This window comes from Ylistrum balloti, unplaced genomic scaffold, assembly GCF_031769215.1.
Source record: "Ylistrum balloti isolate Yb309-2 unplaced genomic scaffold, AGI_CSIRO_Ybal_v1 Utg370042, whole genome shotgun sequence".
Lineage (NCBI taxonomy): Eukaryota > Metazoa > Mollusca > Bivalvia > Pectinida > Pectinidae > Ylistrum > Ylistrum balloti.
Window position 1 is genome coordinate 1,148,784 of NW_026782099.1, and position 16,682 is coordinate 1,165,465.

At 34.0% G+C, this 16,682-nt stretch overlaps 1 protein-coding gene across 1 annotated transcript in view; it reads right to left on the reverse strand.

Annotated features, from left to right (window-relative positions):
* Positions 1–10,038: 10,038 nt before the first annotated feature.
* Positions 10,039–16,682, reverse strand: part of LOC132549113 (disheveled-associated activator of morphogenesis 1-A-like) — a 37,926-nt gene continuing 31,282 nt past the window's right edge. The window contains exons 21-27 of the mRNA XM_060213032.1: positions 16,352–16,566; positions 15,767–15,828; positions 12,627–12,687; positions 11,879–12,013; positions 11,376–11,549; positions 10,870–10,954; positions 10,039–10,522 (exon numbers count right to left, since the gene is read on the reverse strand). Coding sequence (XP_060069015.1) covers positions 10,389–10,522; positions 10,870–10,954; positions 11,376–11,549; positions 11,879–12,013; positions 12,627–12,687; positions 15,767–15,828; positions 16,352–16,566 — 866 coding nt within the window. The 3' untranslated portion in view covers positions 10,039–10,388. The remainder of the gene's footprint in view (positions 10,523–10,869; positions 10,955–11,375; positions 11,550–11,878; positions 12,014–12,626; positions 12,688–15,766; positions 15,829–16,351; positions 16,567–16,682) is intronic.

Below are 16,682 nucleotides of genomic sequence, written 5' to 3' on the forward strand. Positions count from 1 at the left end.
GACGAAATTTGATAGTTATCACAGGTCAAAAGGAAACATGGTTTAAATGTGAATTGATAACTAAATTGTATTATTGAAGATACTGTAACTATGAATGGATGAGAAACTAACCTTTATAGCGTGTCTAGTTACTGATCTTCGGTTTGCTTTTTTTTAAAACTTATTGCAGCATTCTTGAAGTTACCTTTTTTGTTTTTGAATGGATAAACATTGTATCAGTCATAACTTATCTAATATAATGCATTGTTGTCATGACGACTGAGATTACAGTTCATTCTTTTCCCAAACTACACAGTTTGTTTACTTGTTGCATTAATTTGATATCTTACAAAGTTTTAAACCATTGGATTCATGTAGTAATGGAAACCAGCAGGTTCTGTCGTCTAAACATCGCCCGCTCAACCAGCTTGGTATAACCAAAAGTTCTTTATGTACTACCTTACAAATGATATATATTTGTGATCCCTTTGATGTCAGTTACAAGACATGGAAATTTCCTGCATTGTGTTGGACTTTAATTTGGGCGTAGCTCCTTTCTACAGTTCTCTAACGGTTAATAGATTAACTATTGGGATTATGATTGTATAATGCCACTGACCGAAGACAAAGATCCACAGTATCTTGTGTCATTTTTTTTTTTTTTTTTTACATATGAATAAAGTAACTTTCCGTATTTGAATTCAATGCAATTTTAAGTTTTCAAAACGACGTATAACTAATCTTTAATGTCTTAAATAAAATTTTCAGTGAAATGGTCAAATTGCAATTATTTAAAGAATTCTTACTCAAATCTTAACCAAATAAACTTTTTGCACTTAGGCAACGGTATAAACCATTTCATTTGTTGATACCTCATGTACTGCTTTATGTGTATTGTGTAAATATTCCTGTTAAATAAACTTTCAAGTTTTTCAGCTGTGTATCGCGTCAATCATCATTCTAGCTTGTGTTTCCACTTTGATTAACAATTTATCTTCAAATGGCGTGACACTGCTCCATTTCATTATTGAGGAACAAGAGGTATGAAAGAGAGAAATGACAGATATTAGTTTATTCTTTTCTCAGAACAACTTTAAGAGGTTTATAGTAGAAAAGTTTGATGTACACTATAAATACATCTTACAATGGATTTTCATTACTAAAGGTAATCTTTACCGGAGTTCAGGTGCATGTTATACTTTAATTCTCATGAATAATAACAACACTTAAAAAAAAAAACAACACATGCACAAAAAAAAGAGTGAAAAAAAACCATGCACCTGAAATGTTAGTATGGGTATATATGATGGAAATGAGTCCAGTCCAGTCTTTTCATTCATTCAAAATAGTTTTTGCAAACCCTGTCTCAAAGTGGTGACTGGCTGGCTGTTCATGGGGCTATAAACGAACAAACCTTAGAAGTACCTTTGGCGATCATGGAATTATAATTTTCCTCATTTCTTCCTCAATGTGTTATAGAAATGACTATTCTTGCTTATGTGAAGAAAGAAAGATGTGCTCAGACATAGAAAAAAAATGGGGAATAAGACGTGGTGTTCATGAAGTGTAAGCGTCTTCTGCTTCATATACGACACCTGCCATGTCTTGACCACTCCATATGAGTAATGTCACGTTCCAAATTGAGAACAAGATTAACAACAGTTGGGCCATCAGACATGCCAACAGGCATCAAACATTTCCACCATTGTCCCGATGAGAACATTATGACGACCATAAAACTTTCCTGTAATCTTTATCAACATGCATATCTTGAAACCCTGTGTTGTGTTTTCATAAGTTTCCTAAAATTGTGAGACCGAGAAGAAAGCTTTAGATATTGAATCAAAATATATATAGAGACATGTGAACAACAAAGGTTGATGAAGCATGTGTGTTTCTATCGCGGAAGTTCTGGATTGAGAAATTGAAACTGCTTAATAAATTTCCTGTTATCTAATCGTACTTACCCTTATCAGAGGCATTTATTGTATAAACAATATTTTTTTATAACTTATTTTATCAGTATAGACGATTTAAATATATTTTAAGGAGAATGTTCTGAATTTTGCATGGACTGATAACCCCATCGATAGATTCGTGCAGTATGTCGAGGCTCCATTTGAAAACTCCCGATCTTTTATATCTAAATCCGATTACACACAAACTAATTTCTCTTGGGAGTCTCAGTATGACGGATATAATTCTTGCAGGCGATATATATCTTGAAGAAATTAGCTTAATTGTCCTGGTTCCAGGCCCAGCCATTGCTTTATCACCAGTTTATATCGGTCATTCTCAGCAGTGTATATTTTCAGTACCAGTCTGATTTAATATAACTTTATTTTCATTCCAGTGTTATTACCATAGTAATTTTAATTTCCCGAATGTAGATTTTCCACTTTGGATAGTAACATTTGTGCATCCCCAACCCTAGGTATTTACCGTCGCAGTTAATTCGATATAATAGGACCTATTCCTAACATCACGTTTTAACAAGACGTAGGTAAATAACAAACTCGGAACAAGGTGTTTCGAGAAATGCAGTCGTGATGATGTCATTGAGATATTATGTATTTCTCTGTACGAAGCTGGACGTGTTCGATGCTCGTTTGTCTAGTGGTTGTGTTGTTTTATACCTTGTTGTCATTTAAGATCGTGACATTCTCGTACTTGACTTGACCATGATCTACATGGCGGTTGACTTCGATGAAGCAGAAGATGCTGACCCTTTCATGAGTCTCCATGTATTCGTTTCTTATGCTATCCTTACGCCGTTGTTTTGTCGAATGTTTGAGAGTCTGTTAACATGTGCGTATTTCCTTCTGTTGGATTTCACCGTCGTAATAAGCAAATTTGTCATTTAAAGGAAATTCGATGATTCGTATGTTTTTCAACACTTTCGTTTTGCACTATAGTTACTTTATATTGTCGATCTCACCCTCCCAAGTTTTATTTTCCCCTCGTCTTACCCTAAGGATTTCGGGTATAGTTTTCATTCAATAAAGATTCAACAGAGTCACTTTCATGAACATAACATTTATTTCAAGTCAAAATAACATAATTTCACACAAAAAAAATCAATGTAAATATAAATGTATATAAAATAAAATGTGTACAAAATAATTACGTCGATATTGCAACTATAGCAAAGTTATGAAATACAAATAAGTTGTAAGTAAACATGGCCAGAGGGAATAAAAGTTTAAAACGGAGGCAAAATTTATGTGAAACCACAGACACTTAACACTTAATAATTAAAATCTTAAGTATGTTAAATATGTATTATGAGTTTCTCATAGTACCAATGGTTGAGAATACCAAGTTCTGTGGTGAATTGGGATAGGGCCAACATACAGGTAATAAACTAGCACTAACACAGTTACATCTCAAATGTCTCCATGACGTTTGGACCCTTTAAGAGTTCGTTTAACAAGGTATTGACATTCGCGTCATGACCGTTACTATTGCGTATTTGATTGAAATATTTGTGTCCGGTGAAGGTATTAAAACTAGTACTTTATCACGTAGGCGAAAGAAATTTTGTTCTAGTTCAGACAACTATTGCCGTGAAAAATTTATGACCAAACGTGTCACTAACATATTGTTTACACGTGACTTTGAAGTCGTTTAATACTGATCAAACATCGTTACATTTAGTGTGACGTTAATAGTAGCATGTCTGCAGAATCAAAATTCGAATCCTAAGGATCTGATCTGATGGTCCTAGGAAATCAGGAACCAGTTTAACCCCGACTTGTTTTGTATGACAAATAGCTGTAAATCACCACATTTACACAAGGTTCCAATACAAAGATATATTTTTATCAGTATTGTATGATCACGACAGATGTTAAATAAACCACAGTTAAAATAACTATAATGAAATAAGTTTCGTTAATTTCCTGTTTTACGGACTTGATATTAGATGCTGAAAAAAATGGAAACAGTCCCGATTAAAACTTAGATCTAAATATACTTTTATAGATATTAAGTAATGGTGAAGATTTGTATGTTGTTCCGTGGTAAATAATTATAACAGAAAATTGATCCAACCAAAAAAATGGCTACTGTTGTAAAACATACATTTAAAACGAGTAGAGCAAACATTATCAGATCTAGTGTACAAAGACGTATCAAGGTAGGGGTTGTACAAGTGTAGGGTTGCGTAATAGTACTGTTAACGAATAGCTGCGTCACGTTTTTAAATCGATTACTACATATTTATCTATAACTTATATCCGACAGGAAAAAAAACCCTAAAACTTAAGATCGTTTCATGTTTTCTTTATGAAATACTAGCTGCTTGAGTTTCACATTCCATACGGTTTGTACAGTTCAACCCTCTTACCTTTATACGGTGGTTTAAGGTAACTAGAAATCCCACATACATAGAGTCACAAAAATTACAAAATCTACACATATAAGCTTCCAAAAACATGAACTTCATCCACAATATATTAGTTCAGTCAAAATCCAAAATATTATCTATAAATGGAATGTTACAGTGTAGATATTGGTTTTGCAGTTTTCTGGGAAAGTCTTCTTGAAATAGGAAATGGAAATTATTAAGGAATTAATTTCGCTTTTGAAAACTATTAGATAAGACACGTTTGTATTGCATCTTCAAACGTATCAAGGAAAACATTTTGGTCGGGTTTTTTTTAATACATCTGTTTGACTGATTAATAAAAAGAAGAGCTATAAATGACTTCAAACAGAATCTTCATCATATGCATTGAATTAGAGATCTGTTTGGAAATGAGTTGTGAAATAGCGGAAATCTGACACTGTGTTTTGTAAAGCGGAATATTTAGGAGTTTCTATATGTATATATGTTACACGTTAATTATGAAATCTGATCCCAGTTTACAAGAGGTATGTAATAGATATATATATATATATACTACAAACTGTAATATTCTTGTTATAGATATTATATTGATAACCTTATCAAATAACGTATATGTATTCCCAAAAATGATAAATTACTAAAATCGCAATGAATGGCCAATGAAAGGTACAAAAACACGAATTATCCACCGCTTATATAGAAGTATTATGATTTCATACAATTTATACCTTGTTATTGTATATACACAGCATAGAAGATAGTCAACATTTACGACATTGTCACACGACAACAAAAATAACAAACATTATAAGAAAAACGTCTAAAGACAGGGGAATAATGAAGGATAGTTGGTGAGTATCACATATCGTAACCACAGCCAGATAACAGCCGGACGATCACATATCGTAACCACAGCCAGATAACAGCCGGACGATCACGTATCGTAACCACAGCCAGATAACAGCCGGACGATCACGTATCGTAACCACAGCCAGATAACAGCCGGACGATCACGTATCGTAACCACAGCCAGATAACAGCCGGACGATCACGTATCGTAACCACAGCCAGATAACAGCCGGGTGTGCCACTTTAAATTTACGTTAGTATTTATTTGTCAATTCGTGTAGTCTACAAATAATCTTTTAATTCTGAAGGTGTATATTGTCATGATATTTCAATCCTATGAAGAAATACTATACGTGATACAGGTCTCTATAGCCTTATCACTGAAGCAATATAACTGTTGCGTCTTCTTGCATAAATATAAACTTATTAGCGTCCATACTTGACGTGCTACATTGTAACCTCTTCTTGTAATACAGTATGAAATTAACATGATGTGAAAAGTAATAACGACCACAGTAACAATAGCTGTTGACCTTCATAAAGGTCACACATTAAGACACCAATCACAACACTGTATATTGGCTATAACCTACACATAGTTACCAATGAAGCCACGGACCACGCGCTGTAAGCTAAACCGATAGTGGACATTTATATGACTCACATATCTATAAAGTCGCCACTTTTAAACACTAAACTGAAAGCATTTTGTCACTTATAACACATAACTAGAAACATTTAAACGCAATAAGCATGTAGGAGTATCATTATAATCTAGTCATACAAGTGTTTTTGCAGTAATGTATCATTAGGTTATAAATAATATGTTCACGTATTCAAATAAACACGCCTACATTTACGTAAGGCTCAAATCACTAACAAGGAAGTATCAATCATTATCGACCAACTCCTCAAATAATAGTCAGCTGTCTCTATTTTAAGAAGAAACAGTAGCTTAGTAAACCAACCGATAATGACAGCATTGTCTATAAATACTACTATTTACCCAGAACACTACCCACTTCAGGTGTTTATTTAACGGCCTCTGTTCACAGAAATCGTTTGGAAACTTTACCAGTGTTATGAATACGCCGCACTTCTAAAATGAAGTATGACTAAAAAAAACATGTTGAAATATTTACAGAAATGATTGTTATTGCACATTTTTTATATATATGTACGTTAATGAGGGACTCCATTCTAATTAATGTTAACTTATTGACTGTAAAGTTGTCAGAATCACATTCACCAAATTTACAACAGCTGCTACATAGTCGTACACGTTATTTTTATAATACTGGTTAGGGGATACATAAAGGTATAGGCCACGAGCAGTCCAGTCACTGTATACATACACGACCTTTTACACCACTAGCAGTCCAGTCACTGTATCTATATACGACCTTTTAGACCACTAGCAGTCCAGTCACTTTTAGATCTTTTAGACCACTAGCAGTCCAGTCACTGTATCTATATACGATCTTTTAGACCACTAGCAGCCCAGTCACTGTATCTATATAGACCACTAGCAGCCCAGTCACTGTATCTATATAGACCACTAGCAGCCCAGTCACTGTATACATACACGACCTTTTACACCACTAGCAGCCCAGTCACTGTATCTATATACGATCTTTTAGACCACTAGCAGTCCAGTCACTGTATACATATACGATCTTTTACACCACTAGCAGCCCAGTCACTGTATCTATATACGACCTTTTACACCACTAGCAGCCCAGTCACTGTATCTATACACGACCTTTTAGACCACTAGCAGCCCAGTCACTGTATACATATACGATCTTTTACACCACTAGCAGTCCAGTCACTGTATCTATATACGATCTTTTAGACCACTAGCAGTCCAGTCACTGTATCTATATACGATCTTTTAGACCACTAGCAGTCCAGTCACTGTATCTATATACGATCTTTTAGACCACTAGCAGTCCAGTCACTGTATCAATATACGACCTTTTAGACCACTAGCAGTCCAGTCACTGTATCTATATACGATCTTTTAGACCACTAGCAGTCCAGTCACTGTATCTATATACGACCTTTTACACCACTAGCAGCCCAGTCACTGTATCTATATACGATCTTTTAGACCACTAGCAGTCCAGTCACTGTATCTATATACGATCTTTTACACCACTAGCAGCCCAGTCACTGTATACATATACGATCTTTTACACCACTAGCAGTCCAGTCACTGTATCTATATACGATCTTTTAGACCGCTAGCAGTCCAGTCACTGTATCTATATACGATCTTTTAGACCACTAGCAGCCCAGTCACTGTATCTCTAATAAACAATCTTAAAATGGTGCATGATTTAACATCTGCTACTTAAGCTACCTACTTAAGCTACCAGGAATTTAGTAATATTCAGATCAAATGTAATTACAACAATTTCGTTAGTTGCACTTAATTTTCTGTGATGATGGATCCAACATTAAATAAATTGAAAGTTAAAACCACGTTATTTACTCGAGTAGCCTTGTCTTGTCTATTGATGAGTACACTTAAAAGTGTTGAGCACTTTTTGTACTACAGGCTGTAACAATAACAGTACGAAATACATACAGTATTTTTATGCCATCTTCCTTGAGGTCTGTAATTTTCAGTCTAGCCATTAAATACAAACTCTTTCTGGCTAGCATTTTCTTTACTTATGTGGGCAACTACTACAGGCCAAATCTCACCCATCAGAACTGTCCTTTCTGTTTCAGAAACTACTACAGAGCTATTTTTTGTTCGGAATCACTTCCCAACAACTTTCATTACTATGCCTGTTGAGAAACTATTTCAGAACAAGTCTGAGATGCAAAACACATTAACAGAAATAAGAATTTCTATGCTTTTGAGGGCAACAGGAACAAGGCAAATCTGTGTTGGAAAACTTACAGAAACACTTGTTTGGTCAACTACTGCAGGGAAAGTTGGTGTGAAAAAGAAGCCTATTAAGGCGAGTCTTTGTTAAAGAACCTCTAACAGAAATAACTGTTAGGAAGCTACTAGTAGAAACAGTCACTTATTCACACAATGCATGTTATTTATTGATTACACATCTTGCTATCATTTAACTGGTCATCAGGAATTCAAGGTCCATCTGTACGAAGAAACCATTATCTCTATATACTATGGTGGTCATTTTTACTTTAGATAACAACACCTAACATTAATAAATCATTGTCTAGAATTCACAGGATATTCATGGTGTATCCTCTAGTATCTCATAGTACTTCATCTTTACATTCTGATTCCCTGCAGTCCTATCAGAATGTACTGAGTGCTCTCCTATCAGAATGTACCGTGTGCTCACTAACTTTATCTATATATCACGACAGTCACGCAATCCTATCAGAATGTACTGAGTGCTCTCTAACTTCATCTTTACATTCTGATTCCCCACAGTCCTATCAGAATGTTCAGTGTGCTCACTAACTTCATCTTTACATTCTGATTCCCCACAGTCCTATCAGAATGTACCGTGTGCTCACTAACTTTATCTATATATCACGACAGTCACGCAATCCTATCAGAATGTACTGAGTGCTCTCTAACTTCATCTTTACATTCTGATTCCCCACAGTCCTATCAGAATGTACTGTGTGCTCTCTAACTTCATCTATATATCCTGATTCCCCACAGTCCTATCAGAATGTTGAGTGTGCTCTCTAACTTCATCTTTACATCCTGATTCCCCACAGTCCTATCAGAATGTTCAGTGTGCTCTCTAACTTCATCTTTACATTCTGATTCCCCACAGTCCTATCAGAATGTTCAGTGTGCTCTCTAACTTCATCTTTACATTCTGATTCCCCACAGTCCTATCAGAATGTTCAGTGTGCTCTCTAACTTCATCTTTACATTCTGATTCCCCACAGTCCTATCAGAATGTACCGTGTGCTCACTAACTTTATCTATTATCATTCGACAGTCCGCACAGTCCTATCAGAATGTACTGAGTGCTCTCTAACTTCATCTTTACATCATGATCCCCCACAGTCCTATCAGAATGTTTAGTGTGCTCTCTAACTTCATCTTTACATTCTGATTCCCCACAGTCCTATCAGAATGTTCAGTGTGCTCTCTAACTTCATCTTTACATTCTGATTCCCCACAATCCTATCAGAATGTTCAGTGTGCTCTCTAACTTCATCTTTACATTCTGATTCCCCACAGTCCTATCAGAATGTACTGAGTGCTCTCTAACTTCATCTTTACATTCTGATTCCCCACAGTCCTATCAGAATGTTGAGTGTGCTCTCTAACTTCATCTTTACATTCTGATTCCCCACAGTCCTATCAGAATGTACTGAGTACTCTCTTACTTTATCTATATATCACGACAGTCACACAATCCTATCAGAATACATGGTGTCCTCTCTAACCTCACAACTGGGTCTGTCTCATGGAATGCTGTCCTCTGGAAATTCTATAAACTGGTTGAAATAATTTTTCTCTAAGTGACTAGCCACATTTGATTTTGGTTGTAGGATATGGGACTTTTCTCATGTGTTACATAGACCACACACTAATCAGATCTGCTCCAGCTTTTGTCAAAGAGATTCCACAGCGCTAAATAGAAAACAAACAGTTACTTACTGGATATTTTACCACAGTATGCAATTCACTTGAGCTGCTCATATTAACTCCAATTCTGATCTTGTCCATGAAAATAATTTCAATTTATCATCTTACAGAAAAGACTTGTAACTCACATATGTGTAACACATTCATTCTTGGGGTAATGTAACAATTTCTTTTCTTTCTTTCTTTTTTTTGATTTAATCACACACTTGCGAATTCAAATGTCTATCAAATTTTTTTAATATCATTCCTATCTTAATGTTTCTAGGTGGAAAAATCTTCCAAGTGAAGTTTGAAATATTAGCTTTTAAGTCTCGATAATTTTATAACCCCTCAAAGTCGCATGACAGTCTCATTTATAGCATAGCCAAAGAAATAAGTAAGTTCATAAAAACATATGAACAATTCCCTAATTCAGCCAACCTGATTCAATGGAGATTTATGTACCATCTACTCTTGATTCACCAACCAGACACAGAATCATGCAGAGTAGCTTCTATGGCCAATTTCTTTAAACGAAAGTGAACAAATAAAAATTTTCCTTTTTCATCTCCATTTGAACTTATGAACACTCATCAATACGAGTTGTCTCCCCTGTAAACATTGCTATGACACTGGACCAGTTCTCTCCCTTGTGTCATCTTTGTTAGGTGTTTGTTTCTTCCTGATTCGCCTGGCTTTGAATTCATCACCAAACACATCACCTGTTCTTAGTGCCGATATAAGCTCATCAAATTCACCTGCAATATGAAAAGACAATATTACACATAACACATCCAGAGTTTAATGCAAATGAGTTATTTAACAGGATGCATGTTAGACTCAGTTCATGAAAGTAAGGCAGATTTCTTATAAAAAATACATCATCTTTATTCAGCATTTCGGTTATCATTTTTGGAGACATATCACAGTATTATCAGAGATGTCTGTACATGTCATGTGTCACAATCAATATGATATCTCATCATATCAGTTATTATTGTACCATCACTGACTATTGTGTTCAGGCTTTTGAGAAAAAATTAATGAAAACCAGTATGAAATCCCACAGGAAATGTGATGAACTTAAAACCAAATACTTCCCTACCTTTGTTAGATTTCTTTGCCTCCACACCATTTCGGATTGGGCTGTCAGCTCTCCTACTCCGAAGTCTCTCACGCTCCTTCTTTATCTGTAACAGGTACATCATTGTGTATAATGTATACTAGGCGTATCAAATGACACTCTTTCTCACCTTAATTTAAAAAACATGCTATTTTTTCATGAATGAAAATTCTCACATTTCCTATTTACATTTTGTACATTTCATTATGTCTTCAACATTCAAGTTAAAAATTGAGATCTTTAATTTGATAAAAATTGGAAAAACCAACAAGACTAGTTTTTGTTTTTTGTAGCTATTGTTATCATCGAGCTTTACAAAGGTGTGTTAGAACATCACAGAAGAAGATTTTGGTGTTGTTTTTATATCTTTTGTCCATAACAAAAGCAAGATCTCTTAGTCATATGTAATGATATATTACAGGGCTGTTTTAGACATGAAATAGCCATAATTTTTATTTCAAATATAACAAAATAAACATAAGACTTACAGATTCTTCAAAAAGAGCTTTTTTCTCCTCTTCTTCTTTTTGTTTTCTTATTCGCTCGTTCTCTGTCTTGGCTTCAGTTAGAGAGAAAAGAAATGAATCTATAATGCTGAAAAACTCATCGGGTTTGCTACCATAGGCTTCCTCCTCACTGAACTGCTTCAATGTTTTACTGTACTGAAACCACAAAAAATTACACTTAGTTTAAATCCATTATCAAACACAGCCTACATCAGTCTCCGAATATTTTATTTTCCAAATACCCCAATCAAAATGGTTTATATTTTAAATGAAAATAGGAATTTATATGAATTAAATGAAACAAAGTACATGTATCACATGTCAGAATTTCCTAAGTCAGTAAATTCATAGTAGGACTTGTAGTGTTATTGAGAGTGATGTAAAAATCGGAACATAAATATTGTAAGTGTACTGATTCTGTGTAAAACTAGAGACAGTTATGGTTTTTAACTCCACATTAACGATAATGCATCTTTAATGTTTACTTTCTGAAGCATTTCGTCTCGGTGTTCCTCCACCTCAGAGAAATTATAGGAAGCCACAGAAATGAAGTCATTCATCACATTCACAAATTTGTCACGTCTATCCTGAGAAGGTTGGTTTCGGAAATAATCCAGTTCCTGAAATTGTAAATAGGTATCTTGTAATTAAATATTTGCAAAAAAAAAAAATTATAAAAATCAGAATTTGTGACTGCAAAATGACTAATTTGCTGACAACAATAGTTATCTGTTAGAGTAGTTTCCTGTATTGTTTAAAATTTCCTTACAGCTAAATTCAACTAAATGGGCCAAAACAAAATATCCATTTTATATGTCAAAGCGCTTTGTTTATGTAAGGTGTGTACAAAAATTAGAATATTTTTAAAGGAGTTCTTATTAGTTTTCATCAAAATTTATTTCATGCACAGAAATAATAAAACTTAATTTTCAGCCTGATTTGACCAGTACACCCTATGATTCAACTACATATTATAAACCAAATTTGGCTGCTCTAGTATAAATGTTGTTAGAGACTGATCTAACAGAAACATATTAACACTGTAGTCTCACTTCTACTTTTTTATCTCAAGAAGACAAAATTTTGCCTTACATCAGACAGAGATGCAATGTAATGGTATAAGCTAATTAGTCATTTGCACTGTTCAAGCTCTTAATATTTATCTATATAATATATGTAGTGGTTTCATACACTCAAGTGCCGAGTACTGAAGATTTCAATAAAGCAATATACCTTTTCTATTTCTTCTAGGCCAGCTTTTATCACAGCAATATCCTTATCCAGCTCCACCAAACTAAAAGTAGAGAAATTACATATCTTTTAGTGTTACAATATTCTTATCAAGCTCGCCAAACTAAAAGTAAAGCAAAATCTTACATTGTTACAATATCCTTACCCAGCTCAGCTGCCATACTAACTGTAAACACATGATATATATATTACTCTTTTAATACATAAAGATAAGTAGTTATGTTGTTGCTATATTTCATATTAACCACTTATTTAACCAACATTTTTGTCACTTTCATCGGTGATAAATAACTTGCAAGAAAAAACATTAATTTCAACATCTTCAAAAATCACAGTCTTTGTTTCAAATGATTTGGAAGTTTAAGATTTTAACATATTGTCCTGCAATACTTAATTATCAAAAATAAATAATCACAGTATTTGACAGCACACAGTCTGAAAGTACTTAAGGTGTTGGTAAACTTAACACAATGTCCTTCAGTACCTAAAGTGTTGGTAAACTTAACACAATGTCATTCAGTACTTAAGGTGTAGGTAAACTTAACACAATGTCCTTCAGTACTTAAGGTGTAGGTAAACTTAACACAATGTCCTTCAGTACTTAAGGTGTTGGTAAACTTAACACAATGTCCTACAGTACTTAAGATGTTGCTAAACTTAACGCAATGTCCTTCAGTACCTAAAGTGTTGGTAAACTTAACACAATGTCCTTCAGTACTTAAGGTGTAGGTAAACTTAACACAATGTCCTACAGTACATAAGCTATTGGTAAACTTAACACAATATCCTTCAGTACTTAAGCTATTGGTAAACTTAACACAATATCCTTCAGTACTTAAGGTGTTGGTAAACTTAACACAATGTCCTACAGTACTTAAGGTGTTGGTAAACTTAACACAATATCCTTCAGTACTTAAGCTATTGGTAAACTTAACACAATTGGTAAAACTTAACACAATATCCTTCAGTACTTAAGGTATTGGTAAACCTAACACTATGTCCTTCAGTACTTAAGCTATTGGTAAACTTAACACAATATCCTTCAGTACTTAAGGTGTTGGTAAACTTAACACAATATCCTTCAGTACTTAAGGTATTGGTAAACTTAACACAATGTCCTTCAGCACTTAAGGTGTAGGTAAACTTAACAAAATGTCCTACAGTACATAAGCTATTGCTAAACCTAACACAATATCCTTCAGTACTTAAACTATTGGTAAACTTAACACAATATCCTTCAGTACTTAAGGTGTTGGTAAACTTAACACAATATCCTTCAGTACTTAAGGTATTGGTAAACTTAACACAATATCCTTCAGTACTTAAGGTATTGGTAAACTTAACACAATGTCCTTCAGCACTTAAGGTGTAGGTAAACTTAACACAATGTCCTACAGTACATAAGCTATTGGTAAACCTAACACAATATCCTTCAGTACTTAAGCTATTGGTAAACTTAACACAATATCCTTCAGTACTTAAGGTGTTGGTAAACTTAACACTATGTCCTTCAGTACTTAAGGTATTGGTAAACTTAACACAATATCCTTCAGTACTTAAGGTATTGGTAAACTTAACACAATATCCTTCAGTACTTAAGGTGTTGGTAAACTTAACACAATATCCTTCAGTACTTAAGGTATTGGTAAACTTAACACAATATCCTTCAGTCCTACAGTACTTAAGGTATTGGTAAACTTAACACAATATCCTTCAGTACTTAAGGCATTGGTAAACTTAACACAATGTCCTTCAGCACTTAAGGTGTAGGTAAACTTAACAAAATGTCCTACAGTACATAAGCTATTGGTAAACCTAACACAATATCCTTCAGTACTTAAGCTATTGGTAAACTTAACACAATATCCTTCAGTACTTAAGGTGTTGGTAAACTTAACACTATGTCCTTCAGTACTTAAGGTATTGGTAAACTTAACACAATATCCTTCAGTACTTAAGCTATTGGTAAACTTAACACAATATCCTTCAGTACTTAAGGTATTGGTAAACTTAACACAATATCCTTCAGTACTTAAGGTATTGGTAAACTTAACACAATGTCCTTCAGCACTTAAGGTGTAGGTAAACTTAACAAAATGTCTTACAGTACATAAGCTATTGGTAAACCTAACACAATATCCTTCAGTACTTAAGCTATTGGTAAACTTAACACAATATCCTTCAGTACTTAAGGTGTTGGTAAACTTAACACAATATCCTTCAGTACTTAAGGTATTGGTAAACTTAACACAATATCCTTCAGTACTTAAGGTGTTGGTAAACTTAACACAATATCCTTCAGTACTTAAGGTATTGGTAAACTTAACACTATGTCCTTCAGTACTTAAGGTATTGGTAAACTTAACACAATATCCTTCAGTATTTAAGGCATTGGTAAACTTAACACTATGTCCTTCAGTACTTAAGGTATTGGTAAACTTAACACAATATCTTTCAGTACTTAAGGTATTGGTAAACTTAACACTATGTCCTTCAGTACTAAAAGTGTAGGTAAACTTAACACAATGTCCATCAGTACGTAAGGGGTTGATAAACTTAATATCCTTTCCTACAGTACTTTAAGTATCCATAAAAATATCACACCATCCTGAAGTATATAAAGTGTCAGTAAACTTAACACACTGTTTTTTAGGTGTCCAATCACACATTGTTTGACCGTTTTTTTAAGTGTCAGTAAACTTAACACACTGTTTTTTAGGTGTCCAATCACACATTGTTTGACCGTTTTTTTAAGTGTCAGTAAACTTAACACACTGTTTTTTAGGTGTCCAATCACACATTGTTTGACCGTTTTTTTAAGTGTCAGTAAACTTAACACACTGTTTTTTAGGTGTCCAATCACACATTGTTTGACCGTTTTTTTAAGTGTCAGTAAACTTAACACACTGTTTTTTAGGTGTCCAATCACACATTGTTTGACCGTTTTTTTAAGTGTCAGTAAACTTAACACACTGTTTTTTAGGTGTCCAATCACACATTGTTTGACTGTTTTTTTAAGTGTCAGTAAACTTAACACACTGTTTTTTAGGTGTCCAATCACACATTGTTTGACCGTTTTTTTAAGTGTCAGTAAACATGTAGACAGGAAGTTTTATACTCACTTGACTTTAGCAGCAACCTTTAAACAACTCATGTCTTCTTCTAACTTCAATAAGGCAGGAAACTAAACAAAGAACACATCCTTATATACAAGATGCTTTATTTTAAACATTAAGATTTTAGGCTTTATAGACTGCTTAGTGGACATCAAATTTTAATATTGATCAAATCTTACAAGAGATTCCAATTCATATGTGATTTATGTAATAAGTCTACTAACTATAAACAAGAGAGACCCTTCGATGAGGTAAAATGGATCAAATTGAGACAAGTTTCATGAATCAAAAATCAAAAGAAAATTAATCCAAGATACATTTCATCACATAATCGGTTAGTCAGGCAAATATTACAGCAAACAAATATCTCTACATTAAATTTGCACTATGTCCATGGTCTCCATTGTTACATCACAAAGTAGTCTGTGAAAGTGTGACATTATTTCATTATCTAAACCGACAATCACAAGAGGCTATATTACACGTGTTATACACAAAAATATTACATGGGGATCATGTTCACGAAATAACTAAGGCAATAATGTGAAAAAGAATGTTATGTGCTTTATCCTGAAGAAAAAATATAAGAACCTTTTTCTCCATCACTTCCACCATATAATGAAGAAGAGTGATGTTCCGGTTCACACTGGACTTTGTGTCCAACATCTTGTTAAGACTTTCTATCTTGAACCCGCCAGCATTTCCTCTTTGTCCACGATTCATGAAATTTCCTAAGGCCAAAACTATCTCCAGTAACTGTTTAAACTTTTTATTTGTTGGAAGGTCCTGTGAGGACTTCACCACAGCTGCAATGAGAAACACAGCATATGTCATATCTCACACATAAGTTACAACAGTAGGAAACATAGCATATATCATATTTCACACACAAGTTACAGTAGTAGAAGACATTACTAGATAA